General features: G+C 48.2%; 1 protein-coding gene across 4 annotated transcripts in view; it reads right to left on the bottom strand.

The window, feature by feature from the left end:
* APLP2 (amyloid beta precursor like protein 2) overlaps positions 1-23018 on the bottom strand; it is a 73265-nt gene that overhangs the window by 7772 nt on the left and 42475 nt on the right. The window contains exons 4-14 of one of the 4 annotated variants that reach the window (XM_047751757.1): positions 18993-19105; positions 17684-17907; positions 17110-17312; positions 15811-15978; positions 12644-12774; positions 11118-11192; positions 9791-9949; positions 8704-8832; positions 4492-4591; positions 2416-2568; positions 704-739 (exon numbers count right to left, since the gene is read on the bottom strand). In XM_047751757.1, the coding sequence (XP_047607713.1) occupies positions 704-739; positions 2416-2568; positions 4492-4591; positions 8704-8832; positions 9791-9949; positions 11118-11192; positions 12644-12774; positions 15811-15978; positions 17110-17312; positions 17684-17907; positions 18993-19105 (1491 nt within the window). The remainder of the gene's footprint in view (positions 1-703; positions 740-2415; positions 2569-4491; positions 4592-8703; positions 8833-9790; positions 9950-11117; positions 11193-12643; positions 12775-15810; positions 15979-17109; positions 17313-17683; positions 17908-18992; positions 19106-23018) is intronic. The other 3 variants (XM_047751758.1, XM_047751759.1, XM_047751760.1) reach the window with 3 other exon arrangements.

The following is a 23018-nucleotide window of genomic DNA, read 5'->3' as shown; positions in this document are numbered from 1 at the left end:
GAGGTTAAGTATGGAAGCACTCAGCACAGCGCTCAGAAAGCTTCATCTGAAAACTGAGTTCGCTCGTCTCAACCTGTCTCATCGTCAGCTTCTCCTACGTGCTGAGGGACACTACACCCAGGAGACACGAGATGGCTGGGAACAGACAAAGGACGAGGAGTGGCTAAACAAAAGGGAAAAGATGGAAGTGGAGGCAGCAGAGAAGAAGAGGTACAATAAATGACTCACCACCTGGCCATCTGCATGTTTTTATATAGCCTCACATGCACAACCTGCCTGTTTAAACTGGATATACTTTTTTTTTTTTTTGGCTAAGCCCACAGCATTTGGAAGTTCCCGGGGCAGGGATCAAACCTGAGCCACCGCAGTGAGAACACTGAGTCCTTAACCACCAGGCCACCAGGGAACTTCTGGGTATACTTGTCAAGTCTATCCAGATTCAACGGGTTTATGAAAAACCGACTCTCGTTACTCTGTACTCTCTGGCCATCCAGAAGGATGACTCGGGATGGCCACCTGGCAACCCAAACCACCAACATTGGGTCTAGGTGCCGGAGGCAGGGCTGCTCTGGCTCCACACACAGCCATGTCCGAAGGGATGAGGTGGAAAAAAAATCAGGTGATGTAATGAAACAGAACACGAAACTTCTGGGGAAGTGAAGGGAATGAAGGTCTTTAGAGGGAACATCTTGGACAAACCAACCTTTTTTCACTGGGTGGTACAACTCCGGCTGAGGGTCTAGCAGAAAGGAAAGCAACAAAAACAAACAGCACAAAAGGAGATTAAGAAAAAACAAAACAAAACAAAAAAAAAACACCCCACCTTCTTTCAAAATTCCTACCTTAGACTTTCTCTACGAGGTGTTATAAGAGCATTGTTCTTTATAAACCGGGCTTGAGCTATCTATCCCATAAGCAAACCAGGTACAAGCTACAACAAATGGCTGGGAGTTGGGGAGAGAAGTCACTCAGTCTTGGGTCTTTTGGGGAACTTCTGTGAAATTCCCAAATTATGATTTTCTTTTTCTTTTTAAGGCCACATGCATGGCATATGCAAGTTCTCAGGCTAGGGATTGAATTGGAGCTGCAGCTGCTGGCCTACACCACAGCCACAGCCATGCCAGATCTGAGCCACACCTGTGACCTACACCACAGCTCACGGCAACACAACACTGGATCCTTTAACCCACAGCCCAAGCCCAGGGATCAAACCCACATCCTCATGGATACTAGTCGGGTTTGTGACCACTGAGCCACGACAGAAACTGTAAACTTCCCAAATTATTTAGCCTAGCCCGTTATTTTTCTCAGAAAATAACAAAAACACAAGTTAGTATTGACTGTGGCTGAGAAGGAGACAAGGTCCTAGTAGGCAAATGTCCAAGATGCCCACCCCCGTGTAGCCTGTGCTGCTGGGGGGGGGTGGGGTGGTTCATGAAGGCAGGGTTAGGGATGTGCTTGTGGGCCCTTCCTCAGATCCTGTATACTGAATTGGGACCTCTGAGAGAACGGGTTTAAAAGGCACTTTGTTAAGTCTGGGGGCTGGGCTAGATGCCTCTTCCTCAGGCCTCCATGGCCCAGGACTGCAGGACTCCATCAGCTTGGGTTCAAATCCTTACTCTCCACCTACAAGCTACGCGACCCTGGGCAGACACGTAACCTTTTTAAATCTTGGAATTCCCACATGGGGACACTCCTAGTCCCCACCTCAGAGGGTTTCTTTGAGGATAAAAATATAAATGAGAGCATCCATGCACAGTGCTCGGCCAAGGCTGGTATATGAGAAGGACTCTATGGCAGTGGCCACTATTTTTATCATCACCACCAGCAGCAGCAACAGTGGCAGACAAATAAATAGAAACTGATTCCACACTCTGATCTCAGGGCCCCGGGCTCAGCAGCTAGATTATTTCTGGAGCAGACCCACAGCTCGGAGAGATCTCTTTAGCATCAAGAACCAGCAGGGAACAGAAGAAAGAGTGTCTGCCGGGGGAGTCGGAGGGACAGCCTCTCACCCCGCCTTGTACTAGAGCCAAGTCACCCCTGCGGCCTCCCCAGGCTGTTGGGAAAAGGTAATGATAGCCTAGAACATGCAAGTGCTATTTCTGCTGCAAAGGGACTTCTACGTGGATGGCATCACACACTGGAGGCAGCTGATGAGCCCAGGAAAAACAGTGGGCTTTAGGAAAATCATCTATAAACGGCAGAAACATTACAACCCCCAACCATAAAGAAGGTGCCCAGTGCAGTGCCTGCACAGCAGGTGCCCGAAGAATCCCATCTCCCCTCCCCCGCCCAACCCACACCAGGAACACAGCCCCGTTCCCAAAGCTGACTTCTAATCAGTTTTCTAACTGTGTTCTTCCTGGTCCCTGGCCCACCCCCCCGCCCGGCTGCGTTGTTAAGCTCACACACCTTCATTCTCAGGTAAGGATGGGAAAGGATGGAGGGGATACAACGGTGGCATCTCGTCACTCTCTTCCGAGCTCACCCGGACGTCCACGGGGGTCTCCGAGATGGAGGCAGTGAACTGGTCCATGTCTGCTCGCTGTTCCTGAAGCAGCTCATCTGACAAAGACAGACATGCAGGAGCCCAGCTTTCAGAAGGATCTGGCTTCTGGGTGCAGGACCAACAGTCTGAGTGGGGCTAATTCGTGTCATTATGGGCGGAACGCAAGCTCTGCCCGAAGGCAGGTCTCACCAGCTTACAACACAGGCTTCCCTCCAACCTGAGGTAGTGCCCCCTGACTAGACTGCAGAGCCCCGGCACTGAAGACCCCAGGGTCCATCTCCTCTATCAGCTCACTCTGGCAAACTGGTTTCATCCAATGGCACAGTTTTTATTTTTTTGCTTTTTAGGGCTGTACCCACAGCATATGGAAGTTCCCAAGCTAGGGGTCCAATCAGAGCTATAGCTACTGGCCTATACCACAGCCACAGCAACTCGGGATCCAAGCTGCATCTGTGACCTACACCACAGCTCACAGCAACGCCGGATCCTTAAGCCATTGAGCGAGGCCAGGGATCGAACCCGCATCCTCATGGATTCTAGTCGGGTTTGTTAACCACTGAGCCATGATGGGAACCCCAGGCAATTTCTATTTTAATAAGTATAAAGACAACAACAACAACAACAAAATAAAAAAAAAAAAAAGGAGTTCCCGTCGTGGCGCAGTGGTTAACGAATCCGACTAGGAACCATGAGGTTGCGGGTTCGGTCCCTGCCCTTGCTCAGTGGGTTAACGATCCGGCGTTGCCGTGAGCTGTGGTGTAGCTTACAGACGCGGCTCAGATCCCACGTTGCTGTGGCTCTGGCGTAGGCCGGTGGCTACAGCTCTGATTCAACCCCTAGCCTGGGAACCTCCATATGCCGCGGGAGCGGCCCAAGAAATAGCAACAACAACGACAACAACAACAAAATATAGAGAATGCTGTACCTCAGCGAAATGTGGCCCCACCACCCACACTGCTGCTCATAGTGACAACTGGGGCATTTCCAATCCTTTTCTTTCCATCAACCCCCTCCTCAGTGCCTTCAACCCATCAGCCCACCCTGATCAACACTCCTCGAAATATATCCCCATGACTGCCCCACCTCCATCCCCATATCTCAGTGCCATCCCCTCTCTCCTGGATTTTCACATTTGCTTACGGGGTGGTTTGCAATTTTAGTCAACTCGCTACATAGCAGTCAAATAATTTCTTTACAACTCACATATTTTTAAAAGTATAATCCAGATCCAGACATTTGCTGGTTTAAAACCCTCTAATGGCTTTCCATTATCCTAGAATAAAACCCAAACTCCTTGATTTTGCTAACATCTACGGATTTAAAGGTCAGGCTCAGCAGCCGTCACTTCCTGTGCTCATTTTTTTCCCCCGTGGGGTCTGTGCATGGACGGCGACACCTTACCATCAGGTCTCGGGTTCTCCTCCTCTCTCCTCCTCGACAGCCTGACCACCAGGCCTTCCCCACCAATGCCCAGACCCACCCCCCCACCTGACAATCATTGTCTCATTTTCCTGTCTCTTCTCTCCTCTAATGTGAGCTCCAGGTCTGTCTACTGGTGCACCCTTTACTCTGTGACACACAGGAGACACAAGAAACATTTGTTGACTAAATGAAGAACAGAAAGACCAGAAGAGGGAGAGGAAGTGAAAGCGTGTATAAATAGATGCCTTGAAATACATCAGCAATTAAGGGGGAAAGGGTAACAGGAGACTTGGGCAGTCCCTTGCAATTTCACACCCCAGATTTTTCTTCCGGTAACAGAGGGAAGGTCAATGAAACTCAAGGCTTGGTGGCTCCCAGCCAGTACCTGACCTTGTCACATGAGCCCCCCAGACTTCTGAACACCCCCCTCCCCTGAGGTGTACTAACGCCCGGCTTCATGGCCCTGCTTGCCCTGTTTTTTTAATCTCCCATCTCCACCACCCTTGAGCCTTAGTGACAAGTCCCGCCTGACCTCGATGCAAACAGCCGGCACCCACCGATTTCCTCCTGGATTTCCTGGGCCACGTAAGGTACTTTGTACAGCAAGGAGAGGCTCTGGTTCCTCCTTTCTTCAATCACATGGAGATGTGTCATCACCTGTAAGCACAGTATGGGGGAGAGGCCTCATCTCCAGCCAGCCAGGGCACCCACACACTCCTGCAAAGGACTATGTCCTCCAGAGTCCAGCAAAGCAGCTGGTCAGAGGGCCAGTATTTGTGACCACCAGAGAGCAAAAATGTGTGTGCTCTCTCGGTGACTCAAAGATTTATCCACAGAGACTATTCTAAGTTCAAGGAAATGTTTAAAAGTTTCACTAGCCAATTATTGATTTGGCTTTCACATGAGGCACTTGCTAACTGCACTGTAACAACAACAAAAAAACCCCTAATTTGTACAATGACAGACATTCCGTAATGTTGTTCTGAGTTAAAGAGAAAAAGAGTTTTTACCACTGGGCAGCTTAGCTGAAGCCAAGAGGGAGTGAAACCACTGATTAAAAAGTAGATTTGACAAACTATTGCCTTTGGAATGGATAAGCAATGAGATCCTTCTGTATAGCTCTGGGAACTATATGTAGTCACTTATGATGGAGCATGGTGGAGGATAATGTGAGAAAGAGAATGTATGTGTGACTGGGTCACTTTGCTGTACAGTAGAAAAATGACACAACACTGTGAGCCAGCTATAATGGAAAAAATAAAAATCATTTAAAAAAATGGAAGCTATCCAAAAAAAAAAAAAGTAAATTTTGGGCGGTGGGACCATTCATGGATTTTGCTTAGTGAAGCAAATGCTTGAAATGATTCTGAGAGGGAGTGTCAGAACCAGTTCATTCCTATTTAACTAAATTAGCTATGCTTTCAAAACTGCATGCTGAGGTATAAATAAACCTGATCTTAAGGGGTGATAAAGGATGATGTACCTGCCTTCCATAGCCCACTGCCTTTTCTGAACAAAATTCTAAGGTTATTTATCCAAAAAAAAGAGAAAAAAGTCATTAAAAGTGGTCAGTGAATTTTAGAGCTTTTCAGGGTGGAAATGAAAGGAGATTTGGGCTACATCCACCCCAGTGACACCGTGAGACATGTGGCTGTAGGTCACACAAGCTAATTCTACCCAGCCACTGCTGCAGCTGGTGAGCTCTTTCGGAAGAGCCAGTGGATTAATTATGTGGGCTTGAAGCCATTAATATGAAGGGTCAACATGAAAAAAGAAGTTAAATGGAAAGATGCTTTTATTGTAGATTGATGTCTCTCTGACCTTTAAAAACAAGGATGAAAGCAATTTAGTTTTATATTCGCCATTCTTTCAATCAAGTAAATTGATGGGAAAGCACCAGACTGAGTGCCTTAGAGGGGAAAAAAATGCAAATGGAAATGAACTGTGTGCTCCCCCCATCTCAGCACGTGGTGACACTGTCACACTTCAGATGGATTAAGGAGCCTGAGAGAGAACGGTTCCAACTCCCTGGTGGACAAGACCACAGGGTGGAGTGGCTGGGTGTCAGGGTCTCTGGAGGGACTGTCCCCCCGGAGGTACAGGGTAAGGGGGTCCAGCACCACATCACTCACACCCCAAATCAAACGTGTTCTCGCTCTTTTTGTCTTTTTAGGGCCACACCCATGGCACATGAAGGTTCCCAGGCTAGGGGTCAAATCAGAGCTGTAGCCGCCGGCCTGCGCCACAGCAACGCAATGATCTGAAGTGCATCTGCAACCTATACCACAGCTCATGGCAACGCCAGATTCTTAACCCACTGAGCGAGGCCAGGAATCGAACCTGATTCCTCACAGATACTAGTCAGATTTGTTTTCACTAAGCATGACGCGAACTCCCTAATGTGCACGTGTTCTAAGAGGCTTGCTTTTTCGGCTACACCCACGGCATATGGAAGTTCCTGGGCCAAGGACTGAATCCGAGCTGTAGCAGCAACGCCAGATCCTTTAACCCACTGCGTCGGGCCAGGGATCGAATCAGAACCGCCCCCCCGCCCCCAGAGAGAAGCCAAATCATTAACCCATTGCACGAAAGTGGGATTTCCAGTTTTCTAGAGTTTAGGTAACAGGATAGAGAACAGGCTAAAGGCTAGTGTAATCCAGTGGCCAAGCTCACCCAGAATCAAAGGCTCCAAGGAGACAGTAAACTGTCATCACTACACTGTCCATCATCACACAGGAGAGATGCTCTAAGGATGAGCAGCTCGGCCTCCCAGGTCACTCGGGTGGCATCTTGATCCTGGCTCCCGTGTTGATTTTAGCATACCGATCAAGGTCTCACCTCTCCAGGATGGACCAGGAGTTTGGGACTGGCCTATGCACACTGAGGTATATCGAATGATTGGCTAAAGGGGACCTGTGTGTAGCACAGAGAATTACCTACCCAGGAGCCTGTGATAATCTACGTGGGGAAAGAATCAGAATGGTTATGTGTATATGTATGACTGGGTCACTTTGTTGTTCAGCAGAAATTATCACAGTGAAAGCCTCCCCCTTTTTTTGTTTTTCAGGGCATACCATATTCATAAAGTATTTTTTCCATCACTTCTTTTTTCTTTTTCTTTTTTATGGTCACTCCTATGGCATATGGAAGTTCCTAAGCTGGTGGCTGAATTGGAGCTGCAGCTGCCAGCCTACACCACAGCCCCGGAAATGCCAGATCCAAGCCGAGGCTGTGACCTACACCACCGCTCATGGCAACACCGGACCCCTTAATGCAGAGTGAGACCAGGAATCGAACCTACATCCCCATGGATCCTAGTTGGGTTCATTACCACCGAGCCATGATGGGAACTCCTCACCTTTCCCTCTCCTCTCACCACACAAAATGGGCTGTTTTTCTGTAAAACACTATACAATGTTAGCATTCCAAAAAATATTTGAAAAAAAAAAAGATTACCATTAAAAAAAAAATTAGGTAGACCTGGAGTTCCTGTTGTGGTGCAGCAGAAATGCATCTGACTAGTATCCATGAAGATGCAGGTTTGATTCCTAGCCTTGCTCAGTGGGTCGGGGATCCAGCGTTCCTGTGAGCTGTGGCATAGGTCAAAGATGCGACCTGAATACCGAGTTGCTGTGGCTATGGCAAAGGCTGGCAGTTGTAGCTCCGATTTGACTCTTAGCCTGGGAACTTCCATGTGCCAAGGGTGCAGCCCTAAAAAGCAAAAAAAAAAAAAAAAAAAAAGGTAGACCTGAAAAAAATCTAATCCCTGTCATGATGCAAGCTTTTCTCGCCTGAGCTTCCTGGAAGCCACCCAAGGTCAGCTGGTCTTTTCTCCTCTTCTACTCTATCCAGCTCAAAACAGCTTTGGCTGTAGGCCCACAGCAGAGGCTCTGGGGTCCCAAATCCACGCCATTCCCACCCTTTAGGAGCCAGAGTTCTTTCATTCCCTGCAACACCCAGCTGCTACTGTGGGCTCTGTGTGTTTAAGGACAATTCTTCGTCTTTATAATTAACATAATCCATTCCACTGTGAGCAGCTCAAGGGCACACAAGGGGCTCAACTGTGTGTGGTCAGACTCAGGAACAAAACCAGGCAGCAGACAAGGGCTGAGGTGGAATCACCCAGGGCTTCTGGAAGGTTCCCATACAATAATGCTACATGAGCAACAGGAGGCAGAAAATATTTTTTTTGGCTGCACCCGTGGCATACACAAGTTCCCGGGCCGGGGATCAAACCTAGGCCACGGCAAGTTTGACCAAGCTGCTACAGTGACAGCGCTGGATCCTTAACCCACTGCACCACAAGACAACTCTGGAGAAAATATTTTAAAAATAATACCTCTGTGTTCCTGTCATGGCTCAGTGGTTAACGAACCTGACTGGCATCCAGGAGAACATGGGTTCGATCCCTGGCCTCATTCAGTGGGTTAAGGATTCGGCATTGCTGTGAGCTGTGCTGCAGGGCGCAGATACAGCTCAGGTTCCGCGTTGCTGTGGCTCTGGCACAGGCTGGCAGCCACAGCTTCGATTCTACCCCTAACCTGGGAACCTCCATATGCCATAGGTGCAGCCCTAAAAATACAAAAAAAAATTTTTTTAAATTTTTTAAATAAAATAAAATACCATTGTAAGAAACATTCTTGTACCTAACATCTTTAGAAATCAAAAATCATTTTCTGAGGATTAATCACAAGCACAGCCATCTGCGCTATCCAACCACTGGTCATAACAGTCTCCCCCCACCAGAAACATTCTGCTATCTGGTGTACCTGGGACTTCATCTGGGCTGCCTTTTCTGGGTCGACAGCCAACACGTGCTGGTAGTGACGGATGGTGTGCAGGCGATCTTTGTTCTCAGCACGGACGTAACGCCGCAAGGCTTGGAGAATGCGATGAGGCTGCAAGACAGAACAGCTGTTTTCATGTCCAGAGACTAGAGAACTGAAAGGAGGCAGGAGAACGAAGCTTTAAAAGCTCACTTAAGAATGTAAACCTTGGCGAGGCACAAGAATGAAAGCTGTACTTTCAAGAGCTTTTAGTTACCAAGTAACAAGGAGCTACTTCTAAGTACCAAAAGCTCAGTTCCAGTTACACTGGCTCCTTTATAGACAGTATTTTCCAGAACCTCTAGCCCACTGTCCTCCTCCCGTCTTGCCTCTTTCCTAAGCTCAGTGCCTGACACCTTAATTACAAGCTAGGCAGTCCCTGTGTCACCCAGAAAGACTACTTGCTTAAAGAGGATACAAATATCTTCCTTGTCAACACCTTCCATCCCCCGAAGCAAGTTAAAGCTAAGGGATAAAGTTTGACACCACTGGCAGAAAAGAGGTGCATGTATATTTACTCATCATCTTTTTTTTTGTCTTTTCAGGGTTGCACCCACAGCATACGGAGGTTCCCAGGCTAGGGGTTGAATCGGAGCTACAGCTGCTGGCTTACATCACAGCCACAGCAATGCCAGAGCTGAGCCTCGTCTGTGACCTACACCACAGCTCATGGCAACACTGATCCTTAACCCACTAAGCGAGGCCAGGGATCGAACCCGAAACCTCAAGGTTCCTAGTTGGATTCATTTCCACTGCACCGCAATGGGAACTCCGTATTTACTCATGATCTCATTTAGAATAGAACCGGTTCAAAAGCCTTTGTCAACGGAAGGCATGTTTTCATTCTTTGAAAGCATGGAAGGCTGCTATCAAAGTTCAATCACTGAGGAGCTGTCAACCAATACCGGAGGTTCTGCTTTTCCAGCGAAAGCCGCATTCACACCATAGAAGGCCCACGTAGGCCTCCAGTGTGATGTGAGCTTACACCATCCTGCACACACTACTTTCAGGATCCCTCAACGCCTCTCACCCGTGGAGGGTCAGCCTGCAGGGCCGCTAGGTAGTTCTCCAGCGCCACCCGGCGGCGGTCGTTGAGCATGGCCTCCACCCGCGCGAGGTGGGTCTCCACCAGCTGCTGCTTCTCGCTGGCTGCTTCCTTCTCCAGCGCTTTCACCATGGCTTGGAAGTGCTAATAAACCAGAAGGGGGGACCTGATTATGTAATTCTCGGCACTGGAGGCAGTTAAGCAAAATCAGACCTCACTCTGCTTCACCCTGCCCTCCTGGTGCCTCTGCAAGTGATAGAGACTCTTGTGGACCAGGGGTGAGGTCTGAACACACCTAGTTTGACTTCTGCCAGGATAGTTACAGTGACCCTGAACACAAGGGTGAAGGGTGCCAATCCTCCCTGCAGTCAAAAATCTCAGTAAAACGAACTTAGAGTTGGCCCTCTGTATTCGCAGTTTGCGGGTCCACATCTGAGGATCGTGTGGTGGTGTAGTGTTTACTGCTGAAAAACAATACGGGAGTAGGGGACCTGTGTGGTTCAAACCCCAGACTGTACTTCCCCATCTAACAAGAACACATATATCTGTGTGTCGGAAGGGCTCCTCAGCATCTTCCTAGCTGAAATTCCTAGCACAGAACTCCAGGCCTGGCTTCTCCATGGGCACTGCCATGTCCTTCCCACATTGCAGCAAGGCACCCCAAGCCACAGACCAACAGGGGATAGGTTGTGACACATGTTCCAGTCTTGAGGCAGGTGACGCTGAGCCATCAATACCAAGCAGTGAAAGGCAAGCTGCCTGCGAGGTGCCTGGCCAGGTGTGAAGGCAGTACAGTATCAACATCGCAAGAAGAGAGATTTCAGCTAAACATTAACACACACTGACTTAAAATGTAACCCGTTTTATGATCCCCACATCAGTCCTGTAAATTCCCATCAACACCCTCCTCTAGTCAAGAGGCAGCTGCTGTGATTCTGTCTTTTACATCTAAAGTTAGAGATGAACTGGTGTGAGAGAGCTTTATTTTCTGCCTTCTGCTTTTCAGTAAGTCTGGGGGGGGGGGGGAAGAGAGCCTGAAAAACAAGGCACAGCTTAAGAAGGGAGATGCCAGCAAAGCTGAACAAACACAGCTGAGCTAAATAAAGTTACTTCCTGGCACAAAGGAGGTGTGCTCTGGTCCCGGCTTTGGTTTCCTTCCACCACAGGTGAGCAATTCCAGAGGACGCCAGTTGAGAGGTGAAAACGTCCTTGTAACATAAGCTCACAACTAACCAAGAGGAGGTGTCAAACTTAACTTGCGGGGAGTCTGGCCCTGTCCGTATTTCAAAGGGCCCTGGAGGACACGTCTCACCTGGATAAGAGTCTGCCTCTCTGCTTTGGGGAGATTCTTTGCTTGAAGTTCAGCCTCTTCCCATTCCTTCTTCACCTGGAACAAAGGTCAAAGCCACTATAACCAGAATAATCTCTGAAACAACTCTCTCCTCTTTGAAATCACTGCCTGGCCCTGTGGGAAAGTACAAAAGGAAACTGCATCCCATGATCCCTCAGGAGCTCAATGTGTGTCCCAGAACTGCTGCCCCAAAGGTGCCAGGCCTCGGCTTCCCCACTGGAGCTCCACTACCCAACTGCCTCTTTCATAATAACCTCATATCCTTGGGAGGGTTATTTACCAATCTAAGTGCCTTAGTTTCCTCACAAAAAAGGGGTGGTGGTGGGGGGTTAATACCTACTTCTCAGAACTGATGCAACAGAGTAACAAGCATTCCCAGTGTATGAGCCCAGCACAAGTGATGTGTGGGATTTCAGGTGGTACTGGAGCTGGCAAGAAATTCCCCTTTCAATTTTCTTTCAACCCTTCTGAGTAAGACTGGGAGAAAGTTGTATTCTGGTGCTCCTGTTGCTCTAACAGTTTTAACTCCTTTAAGGAAAAAAAAAAAGCATCCCTGGAGACTCAGAACTTTTAGTGGGCCATAGTGTCTAGCCAGAATGTTTTAATGCTGCTTGCTTTCATCTAATATATTTTTATAGTTACCTTGTTCTAATGGCAAATGATACTAGCTTTCTTTTTTTTTTTTTTTTGTCTTTTTGCCATTTCTTGGGCCGCTCCCACGGCATATGGGAGGTTCCCAGGCTAGGGGTCTAATCGGAGATGTAGCTGCCAGTCTACACCAGAGCCACAGCAACGCGGGATCCGAGCCGCGTCTGCAACCTATACCACAGCTCACGGCAACACCGGATCCTTAACCCACTAAGCAAGGGCAGGGATCAAACCCGCAACCTCATGGTTCCTAGTCGGATTCGTTAACCACTGCGCCACGACGGGAACTCCGATACTAGTTTTCTACTTGCAACATTGATACAGAGTTTCCTTCTTTAAAATAAAAAAGAGAGTTCCCTGGTAGCCTAGGGCGTTAAGGACCTGCTGTTGTCACTGCTGTGGTACAGGTTTGATTTCTGGCCCTGGAACTTCCGCAGGCCACCGGTGAGGCCAAAAATAAATAAATAAATAAATTTAGATGAAATGAACAAATTCCTAGAATACAACTTAGTAAAATAAAAAACAAAATAAAAATTTAGAAAAAACTTAAGCTAGTTAATGGCAAAGGAAAATAAGCAGAATATAATGTTTACAGGAAGTGCTCTGCAGAGACGAGAGTCTGGAATAGATAAGCAATCAGAGGGTAATTCCATTATCATGGAGATGGGAGGGGGCCCTAGGACTGCCCAGAAGGCAGGCGGCTCACACTCTCACATCTCACCCATCCTCACATAGTTAGTTAGGGTAAAAATCTGGGGAGGTGGTATCCTTTGCTTCAACTACAGGGCCCAGGTTACCCTATGCCTGACACCATGAAGATAAGGGAGCCAGAGGTTTACCCTGTCCATCCGGTTGCGGTGCCGGATTTCCAGCTGCTCCTTGGCCTTCTGGAAGCGCGCATGCTCGTTGTCATCTGCAGAGGTCTCGAAATACACATCGACATCATTGGTTGGCAGAGGAGTTGGGGGAACTGAAATAAAACAACGAGAGGGTTCTCCCTGGAGGTCGAGCCCCAGGTTGAAGCCACACCATGCTCTGGGAAGGAAGCCCAGCGGGGCCTGCAGAAGGGGCTGCTCAAGGTCGGGGCTCCACTCCGCAGAACCCACTGGGCCATCTTCCTTACCCAATATTCAGCCAGCAGCCCCATCCGCGCCCCCTGGTGCGTTCAGCACCAGAAAGGCATCTACTTAGGGCTCCAGGGGTACCTAAGGGACAGAAAAAGAAAGCACTTCTCCTATAGCTCCCCTCTGTTCTTGAAACTTTACCCCCCCCCCCATCACTACCCCACTGGGGTCAGTGAGAGCATTGAGACCAGAGAGAGGACCGAAGTCCCACATGCAAAGGCACTGCAGTGCTCAGGCCTCCTCCTTTTTTCTGGCTATTTTTAGGGCACAACTCACTTTGGGGAATGGACTGAACTGAATGTTCTTTGCACACAGACTGGGCAGAGGAAGTCCAAACTGCTCCAGCTACAACTGGAGCTGGGGACCCTCAGCCCCACCCCGACAGCAGGGACAACATATTTGACAAAGACTTACCATGGGTGTGAAGATAACTGGCACTTTTCCAACCATGACACTCATTGGCCTTACCAGACCACCACCCAGGGAACAAACCCACTAGAACAAACACTCCACACTGCTGGGCTAAGTTCTTACTGCCCCCAGGCAGACAAATGCCTGCACAAGGGACCTCAGGAAGCACTGAGATGACAAGTTTACTTAGCCAGCCTCCTGAGAAATACCTATGGGAGCTCTTACTGCCCTAATTCCCTCGGGATTTCCCGGGCTGGGGAGGATGTCAGGTAACCAGCTTATACAACTTGCTCTAGCCAAGACACATGGTTAGAGCTTAGCAGAGAGTAAAGGCCAAGTTCAACATGTTTTCATTCAGAAACAAATTCACCTAAGTTCCAGGATTGCATAACTTTAACTCAACATGATAACAAACATAACTGACAATGTGACCCCAAATAAGTCAGCCTCTCCCCATCCTCGCATCAGAGTGTCTTCATTCACCCTCTTATTTGGTTGTAAACCTAAAAGCTACGGCTAAAATCTTGTCAAGAATATCTGGCTCCTACATTAAGTTCGACTTGGATCTCAACAGCCAATTCTCAGATTAACTAAATCAGAGTATCTATAGCTTCGGAAACCACATTCCCCACGATACTCAAAAGCTGAGCTGGGAGAATTTCAAAGCATGAGAGTCCGTCCGTGCCAACATGCATATCACCATCAGTGATGCACGTCTGCAGCTTAAAAGGCTTATGTGTTGGAGACAGTCTTTGGTTCCTATCGCTGGGCTGGACAAAGATAACACAATGCAAGCTGCCTCTGGCCCCTGGGAGTGAAAGGGCAAAGGGGCAGCAGGGCTGGGGGTTTGGTTCTGAAGACACGATGGGCTCGGGCCAAGAACCACGCCCCTCTGTCCATGTGCAAATGACTGGCTCAGGAGGCTGGCACAGCGGCAGGCCTCAGTCCCCTTCAAAGAGGGACACAAACCTGACCACTGGAACAGTGATACTTCTGGGTTCCAGAGAACTCCAGGCAGAGGTCTCACAAGTGCTTGGACAGACCGCTTCTCCTGGGCAGGTCCGTCTCCCACGGTAACAGGAAGCTACAATTCTGCAGACTTGGACACTGCTCTAACAGTCTGTCATGCCGTGGTCTGAATGATCCTTTGAAAAAAGACTGCCACCTCCACATTCAGCCACATCTTTAATAACCCTGATTCTTCAGGCTTCAATCCCAAACGATGTTTTGTGGTCCTCAGTTTAAGTAGTTTTACAAAGCAGGAAGTATCACAATAACTTCAATCTCTCTCTTTCCCAAGTAAAAAAAAAAAAAAAAAAAAAGGTTCTGCCACCAACATTCCCCTAAGGGCTCATTTTTTTTTTCTTCACCTTTTCAATCATTAAAAAAAAAAGTCTTTCCAAAGAGCAGCAGCTATAGTGGGAGCACTAAAAGTGTACTGTATCATATTAAGATTTTAAAAATCTTTTGCTTGGGGTGAGGAAGGAGGGAACATGAAGGAATGGGAATAAAAAACCGCCAGAAGCTACAGTCCAAAACCTTTAGAGCCAACACCAAGAACGGCATCAGCTTCTTATTCTAATGAATTCCAGAATCAGAAGGAAGGGACTGCCTAGCCAGAGGGTTTTCCTACACACAGGTCCGTACTGCTCCATGCAAAAAGTGGGTCTTAAATGGGAAACAAAACAGAAAGCAACCTACTGACGCCTAAGTAAAACCAATTCAACTGATCGCTGAATTTCTCCTATAACCAAAGAATACAAACCAAAACTTTGCTTCTCACAGCTCTGTGCGACTCGGCAAGGCCAACATGGTGGGGAGACAGCTGCAGAGCACTCTCCCTGAGTGATAAGGCCAGATGTTCCCACGTCCTGGGCTCCCCAAAGCGTCTTTGGAGAGGGGGCACCCCCTCAGCCAGCACGCAGCATGAGGGTGGGTGATGGGGCAGCTCAAAGATGAGAGTAAGGGGCAAAGCTGGACACAAACAAGTACAAAACTCAGGGCCCTCCTGCTTGCCCGTTGTGCCTTCAGCTATAGACAACAGAGGGCTAGGCCGCCTTCCCAACTAACACAGGTTCTGGAGCAGCGGAGCCGAGGCAAGACGAGAAAGGACAGGCCCTGGGGGTCTTCGGCCATGGCAGGGAGGGAGGGTCACCTCCTCTACCACCACCACTTTCTCCTCCACCATCTCTGCTGTTATCACCTCCATCACCATCACCTCCACCACCACCACTGCCATCACCTCCACCACCACCACCAGGCCCACGGCAAGCACGGGACACGGAAAACTGAGCTGACAACTGCAGACAGGAAAGCAAAGCTAGATCTAGAAAGCACAAAGAGGAGAGAAGACGACCGACAGCCAACACTGAGTGGGCAGGGAGCACCACAGACGCGGTCACGAGGACGGCAGGGAGGACAGAACGCTGGACGGGACGGAGCTGTGGCGAGACCAGCGTGGCGGGACTTACTCATCGCTTTACACACAGCCATACAATAATCCTCAGACTCAAAATTGTTCCTGTTGCCTCCGCAGCCGCCATATATAAAGCGCACGCACTTCCCCTTGGAGAGGTCGAAGTACCACCGGGGCATCACGGCCCGGCAGGGCCCCGTCAGCGCCTCCTGGGAGCAGACAGCTGTGTAGAAATGGTCACAACGTCAGCGGGGCAGGGGAGCGGCTTCGGGGGTTCACAGGGCTGCAGTCCAGTGAGGGGTGGGGACGGGTGAGGAGAACGACCAGGTGACACTTAGCATCAGCGGAGGCCAAGGCTGGGCGGGACCCAAGTGCCGGCCCGCCTGGCGCAGTGGTGAGGTGCAGCCATCAGTGCTGAGGATGTGCTTTCCTTCCTGACGCAGGGAGACCCTTGGGCCCGGAGAACACCGACTGCTGCTGGGACTGCTCTCTAGCATCTAGGGGAGCCTGGGCTGACGCGGAGACATTTGTGCCTCACAGTTCCCAGAGCCTCATGTCTCTGATCTGTGAAGTGGCAATGCTTGCCTGTTGGGCCGTCCTGGGGGTGTCGAGGGCAGAAGCAGACAGCGCAGGCAAAGAGGCTGTTTTAGTGGTGACCGCAGCAAACACTACTTGAGCACCCGGAAAGGACGGGAGTGCTTTCACGGTCTCCAAGGTGAATCCCCAACTTCTAGACTCATTAAGTAATCATCTCCTGGTTGAATCCTAAACAATTCTTCATATCTTAACTGGCTTCAAATATACAACCAAAGGGAGGCTGCGCGGAAATGGTCTAGAACATTCACAACTTTTTTTTTTAAGTAGCAAAATTAAAAAAAAACAACAAAAAACTGCAGGCCTGGATCCCTTACCAGCAGGCCGTCACCTCCCACCCTCCTAGCTACAAACCTCTTTCTGATGGACAGAGGGGGTGGAGGGAGGACTACAGCCTGGAACACGCTCAGGAAGAGAACCAAGGAAGTGAACTCCACTCCAGAAAGTTGGGGGCTTAGCAGTACCGAGGAGGGGGATCTGCTGGGGAGAGGAATTCAAAAGAATCCTGCTCCAGGGCAGGCCCCGCTGTCGCTCAAATGGTCTGGCTAAGCGCTCACAAGGCAGAGGACGGTTTCCGATTCAGTGCTGTCAGCTGTCAGACCCTGCCGTGCCCAGCGCTGACCTCGCCTTCGGGGCACAGCTGTCCTCCTGCGACTTACCTTCAGGAGAGCCGTCTCTAAGTAAATTAACACAAATGAAAGAATAGTAACACAAATTCAAAGTAACTCGCAGGAGCAGCGCATGGCATTGTGTAAGTTACCTCTGACGTCGTGAGTGACCCTCTCCGCAGCGGCCCTGTCGCGGCCGGGCTCCGTCGGGCCCTCCTCGTTGTACTCGTCTCCTTTAAAGGTGTCGTAGTAGTAATCGCGATCCTCCACCACTTCCTCTCCTTCCTCATCCTCCTCATCCTCGTCCACGGCTGCTTCCGTGAAGTCTTCCAAGTCTGCCTCGGTAGGAAACTCACTAGAGGTCACAATAAAAAAGGAAGGTTAATGCCAGCTGCTCTGCGCTGAGACAACAATGATCCCCTTCCTGGTTCTGACACAAAAACAGAGGCAGGAAATACGCTCAGCCTGCAGGAAACTGGGCTGCTAAAGCCCTCAGCCCGGCTGCTTCGGCAAAAGGGGACCGGCTGAGAGCAGGGGCCGCGCTAACCTGCAGGATAGAACGTGGCTGGGATGGCACACGGCTGAAGGCCAAGGGCATGCCCGTGCTCAGCCATGGGCAGAGTGAGAGGTGCTGGCCCGGCTCTGGCAGGAACAGGGGATGCTCGCTTCACCCAGAGGCCAGGACCAGCAGCCATAGCCACCGGCCGGCTCAGGATGGGAGCTTACCTTTTATAAATATCGTAGTCTTCCTCTTCATCCTCCTCCTCATTCTCCTCGTCGTCATCGTCCTCCTCGTCGTCGTCGTCATCCTCCTCCTCCTCTTTTGACACAGAAGATCTAACAAGCTTTGTCTGAGGGCAGCATACATACTCGGTGCCGTGGAACTGGTCCACCCCACAGGGGAGCAGCATGCCGTAGCTGTACAAGGTCATTCCCTGAGTCAGGCAGGCCTGAGGAGAACCCACAGACCAACGTCAGAACAGCCCCACAGCCAATGTGGGCAAATGCCCCCAATCCCCAGCTTCATCCCAAAGAAACCCTCACCAAAGCACAGCGAAGGCTTTCTCAGTATCACAGACCTTTTTCTTTGTTTTTTTTTTTTTTTTGCCAAAAACTTGTGACACTACTATTTTAGGACTTAGAAATTGTGCTTAATTGGCAATGGTGAAACACTGTCTGGGTCAGAAACAATGAGAGCCCAAAGTTGGAAAAATTAAGGAAAAGGGGGTTTCTTTGAGCAATTATCACTGCTGGTTTATGCCGGTCCATGATAATGTACCTTCCTCATCGGTGAGGAATTCAGAGTTACTTCAAAACTAGACAAAAGAAAGGCAACTAACTGGAAAACCAACTTAACTCAGACGACAAGCTTAAAGATAATTCTCCCCATGGTAAGAATGAAATAACACCCGATCCTGTCAGCATGTACCTCCAGGCACAGATTTTCTCTCATTGGCTATTTCCACACCAGCCTTAGCATTTGGCGCGGCCTTGTTGACAGCCCACTGACAGCATCCTTACTTAACCATCTCTTTAATGTCCTTGACTGCAGGGGCTAGACTCTCAGTGCTTTTTTATTTTTTTGTCTTTTTTTCTTTTAGGGCCACAACCCACGGCATATGGAGGTTCCCAGGCTAGGGGTCCAATCGGAGCTGTAGTCACTGGCCTACACCACAGCCAGAGCAACTCGGCATTTGGGCTGCATCTGTGACCTATACCACAGCTCACGGCAACGCCAGATCCTTAACCCACTGATCAAGGCCAGGGATCGAACTCGCTTCCTTATGGATGCTAGTTGGGTTCATTGACCACTGAGCCACAGTGGGAACTCCAAGACTCTCAGTACTGAACTCCTCCACAAAAATATGTTCTTCTCCCAAATAGTTTCCATGTAGAAGGTTTAAGTAATGGTAAGTTTCAAAGAAATAAAAGGAAATAAAAAAATTAAAAATTATGGTAAGGTTTAGAGAAAAAAATGCTACTTTCTCCCCTAATAGAAAGAAGAACACTCCACTTTTTCCACGCGCTCTTTTACCTCTTTGACCACCGTGTGCCAGTGCTGGTGATTCTCGCACACCTCCATCCGCTCCTTGTGGAAAAACTGGCACTTTTCTGGAACTAGCAGAACGTCACTTACAAACTCACCCACTGGAAAAGAAAACCTTTGTCAGGAGCAAATCTGATCATGATTCAAGATGCGAATGACCCTCACTGTGGATGAGTGGGACAGTCACTCGCTCCGTCACACGCAGTCAGGAGCAGTCCCTGCTGTGCATAAAGCTGATGTGTATCTCATCTTCAAAAGCCAACTGGATGTTTTGCTCTAGGCAGGCAGCTACAGAGGTCAGTGCTCCATTATAGCCACAAATCCTGGGACGTCCTCACTTCCCTGTCCCCACTCAATCCCTTATGTCTCGTGCACCCTACAGGGGACACGGGAGGGGGACACCACTCTGTGACCTCAAACACACACACACACACACACACACACACACACACCCTGACTTTCCGTGAACAACATTCCTGGCCCCCTCCTGCCCTATTTCTGCCCACATCGGTTCTACTAACAAAATGTTCAGGAAACTAAGACTGGATGTTCTATTAAAGGACAGGTGAGTCTTACTTTAGCCCTTTGTGTACCTACAGATACCTAGCTCTAAGACAAAGTACCACTGTAGTAACTGATTTGCGTCCAAATCATCAATGGAGGTTTAATTACAAAGGGGAACAAGTGTCTCTGCAGTGGGAAGGTCTGGCAGACGCTACCTTAACCAGGTGACTGATAATGGACAAGCTGACATAAGTGATGTTCCAAGGACAATCACCTACACAGTCTTTCTGCCAAAATATGTCATCTGAATCTAATCGTGATAAAACATGACAAATTCAAATTCAGAGATACTGTGTTTCAATAAATGGCCTGGAGTCTTAAACAAATATCATTGTCATAAAAGACCCTCAAGGAAAAAACCAAGGAACTGTCTAGATTAAATACAACGTGTGGGAGTTCCTGCTGTGGTGCAGCAGGTTAAGGATCTGCCATCATCTCTGTAGAGTTCGATCCCCAGCCCAGTGGAGTGGATTAAGGATCCATCATTGTCACAGCTTCAGCATGGAGTTGATCTCTGGCCCAGGAACTTCCATATGCTGTGGGTGTGGCCAAGAAAAAAATGTATAAACCTTTTAAAAAAGGAAGCTGTAAAGGACATTATTTGGACATTTATGAAACTTGTTCAAAGTGTGATTGCTGCATTGCGGTCATACAGGGAATGCCCTTGTTCTTAAGAAAAACAAGGTGAAAAATATTCGGAGGTAAACTATGATGTCATCCCAACTTACTTTCAAGTGGCCTAACAACAGCAATGAAAAAATACATAAGACACACACATGGTGAGATAGATAAGGCAAAACTGGGACACTTAGGATAATAGGTCTAAGGTGGTCACTATTGCCTTTTTCTTTTTTGGTCTTTCTGCCTTTTCTTGAGTTGCGCCCACGGCATATGGAGATTTCCAGGCCAGGGGTCAAATTAGAGCTGTAGCCACTGGCCTACGCCAGAGGCACAGCAACTCGGGATCCAAGCTGCGTCTTCGACCCACACCACAGCTCACGGCAACGCCAGATCCTTAACCCACTGATCGAGGCCAGGGAATGAACCCGCAATCTCATGGTTCCTAGTTGGATTCGTTAAGCGCTGCGCCACGACGGGAACTCCCTGCCTTTTTAAATAGATCCAAAACTTTTCAAAAATAAAAAGCTGGGGGGAAAATGCACATGGCTGCTTAGAAAATAGAATCTTTAGCTTTTAGAAATACATGAAGTACTTACAGGGAAAAGGAAAAAAAAAAGGTGTCTGTGATTCATTTCCAAATAATGGGGGGGGTAGGTGGGTGTGGGCCAGAGACAAGGGTGGCCTACAAATTGATGACCACCCCTCAGCTGGGCCACAGGCACAGCAAGGGTAGTGTGGTTACTTTCTCTGTGGATGGATATGTTTGTAACCTAATAAAAGCTAATGACATCATCATAGGCCATCACGGAGAGATTCTGGCTCAGGAGGCTGAATATGGGGCTCCGTGATCTGCATTGAACACGCATCTCAGTGATGCCGCTATACCATCACCATACTCCCTACAAGGTCTGAGCAGAAGAAAACCAAGGTGGAAGAGACACGGGTGCCTAAGTTCAGGAGAGATGCAGTAAAGAGGGCAGAGGAAAGGACACAGGCAGGATAACTTCTGAGGTTTAAAAAAAGAAAAAAGAGGGGAGTCTAGTAAGAAAGTCATCTGGCCTGAGAAAGGGGTTTCAGGGCTTGAAGTGGTGGAAGTCAATGTAGATGGCTACCCAGCTTTGTCACAGCCTCGGGCCTTGGTCTCTGGGCCTGAGAAGCCAGTCTTGCTGCCCACGCAGAGGTGAAGGGCGGTCAGTCCCTGATGTGCTGAGAGCGGGAGACATGCTCCCACCATCACAAGCAGCCGCCCCACATCAAAGCAGCTTCCCACAGGGCAGTGAGGTTTCACTCTGCTATTAGCACGGGAACTTCGGGGGCCAAATAGCTCAATTTGACACTAATGCAGGAACACAAAGGTGAGTTAGACACAGTGCTGCCCTCGAGGACCCTGAAGGCTCCGGGGAGGTAGACACAAACTTTACCCATCAACCAGGCTTACAATCAAAGCTTAAAAGCAAAACCCAGCGGTAGATTAGGATTTGCCTCCAATAGAAGCAACCCTGAGAATTTAAGTAGAAATCATTAAATCCTGACATCCAAACATCAGCTCACATTGTTTACTGTGACTGTTCCGTATTGACTAGGCAATCTTTATATTTATGACAAAAAGAATATACTTAAGAGGCAGTGTGTACAGGGCTAAATGCCAGGGTTTAATCTCAGCACCATCGATGCTAGCAGAGTGGTCTCAAGCAAGTTACTTAACCTTGTTTTGCCTTGGTTTCCTTACGTTGCTGCTATGAGGCTGAAATGAGGTAATTATGTACCACGCACAAAAAGCTGAGAACAGAATCTGGTACATACTAAGCACTATTTAAGTGTTAGCTCTAATTACTGATGTGAATGCTATGAAAGTTCTGAGTAACTAGTTTCATATAAAGCAAACTACGCAACCACAGTTATCAAAGAAAGCTACAGTTAGGCAACAGTTAATATATGTTAATTTGTAAAACTGTGATTTTATATGCATAATTGCAAAATCAGAAAAAAAGTTCAGGGAATTCCCTGGTGGCTCGGTGGGTTAAAGATTCAGCATTGTCACTACTGTGGCTCTGGTTACGGCTGCGGTGCGGGTTTGATCCCTATCCTGGGAATTTCCACATGCAGAGGGTCTGGACAAAAAAACACAAATAAATAAGACAGATGAAACAAACAGGGCAAAACAGGGAAGAACTTGAATTAGGACAGTGAGTACATGAGTGAACATCATATTAAGTTTTATCTTTTCAGTATGCTTGAAATATTTCAAAATAAAGTTACACATTTATAAAAATTTAGGCGTTCCCATCGTAGCTCAGAGAAAATGAATCTGACTAGCATCCATGAGGACGAAGGTTTGATCCCTGGCCTTGCTCAGTGGGTTAAGGATCTGGCATTGCCGTGAGCTGTGGTGTAGGTCGCAGACGCAGCTCAGATCCTGCGTTGCTGTGGCTGTGGTGTAGGCCAGCGGCTACAGCTCCAATTTGACCCCTAGCATGGGAACCTCCATATACAATGCGTGTGGCCCTAAAAAGACAATAAGTAAATAAATAAATTTAATGCCAGAAATTTAATAATTAACTCCATGCTAAACTGTAAGATTAAATGCCAGCAATCTTCAGCAATGGAATTATGATTGATCTAAGTGATCTCTGAAAACCAAAAAAGAATTGACACCATTTATTTAAAAATAAAATATAAAGATAAAAAAAAACAAAACAGAATAGTGTTATTTGATTCAACAATTCCAATTCTAAAAATATACCCTAAGGAAGTAATTAAGAAAGTGAACAAAGATATTCATTATAGAGTTGTTCATACCAAAAACCCAGAACCAACCTAAATGTCCTT

The sequence above is a fragment of the Phacochoerus africanus genome, chromosome 11 (genome assembly GCF_016906955.1).
Source record: "Phacochoerus africanus isolate WHEZ1 chromosome 11, ROS_Pafr_v1, whole genome shotgun sequence".
Classification (NCBI taxonomy): domain Eukaryota; kingdom Metazoa; phylum Chordata; class Mammalia; order Artiodactyla; family Suidae; genus Phacochoerus; species Phacochoerus africanus.
The sequence above is the reverse complement of the archived record's forward strand: the minus strand, read 5'-3'. Positions and strand labels throughout refer to the sequence as shown.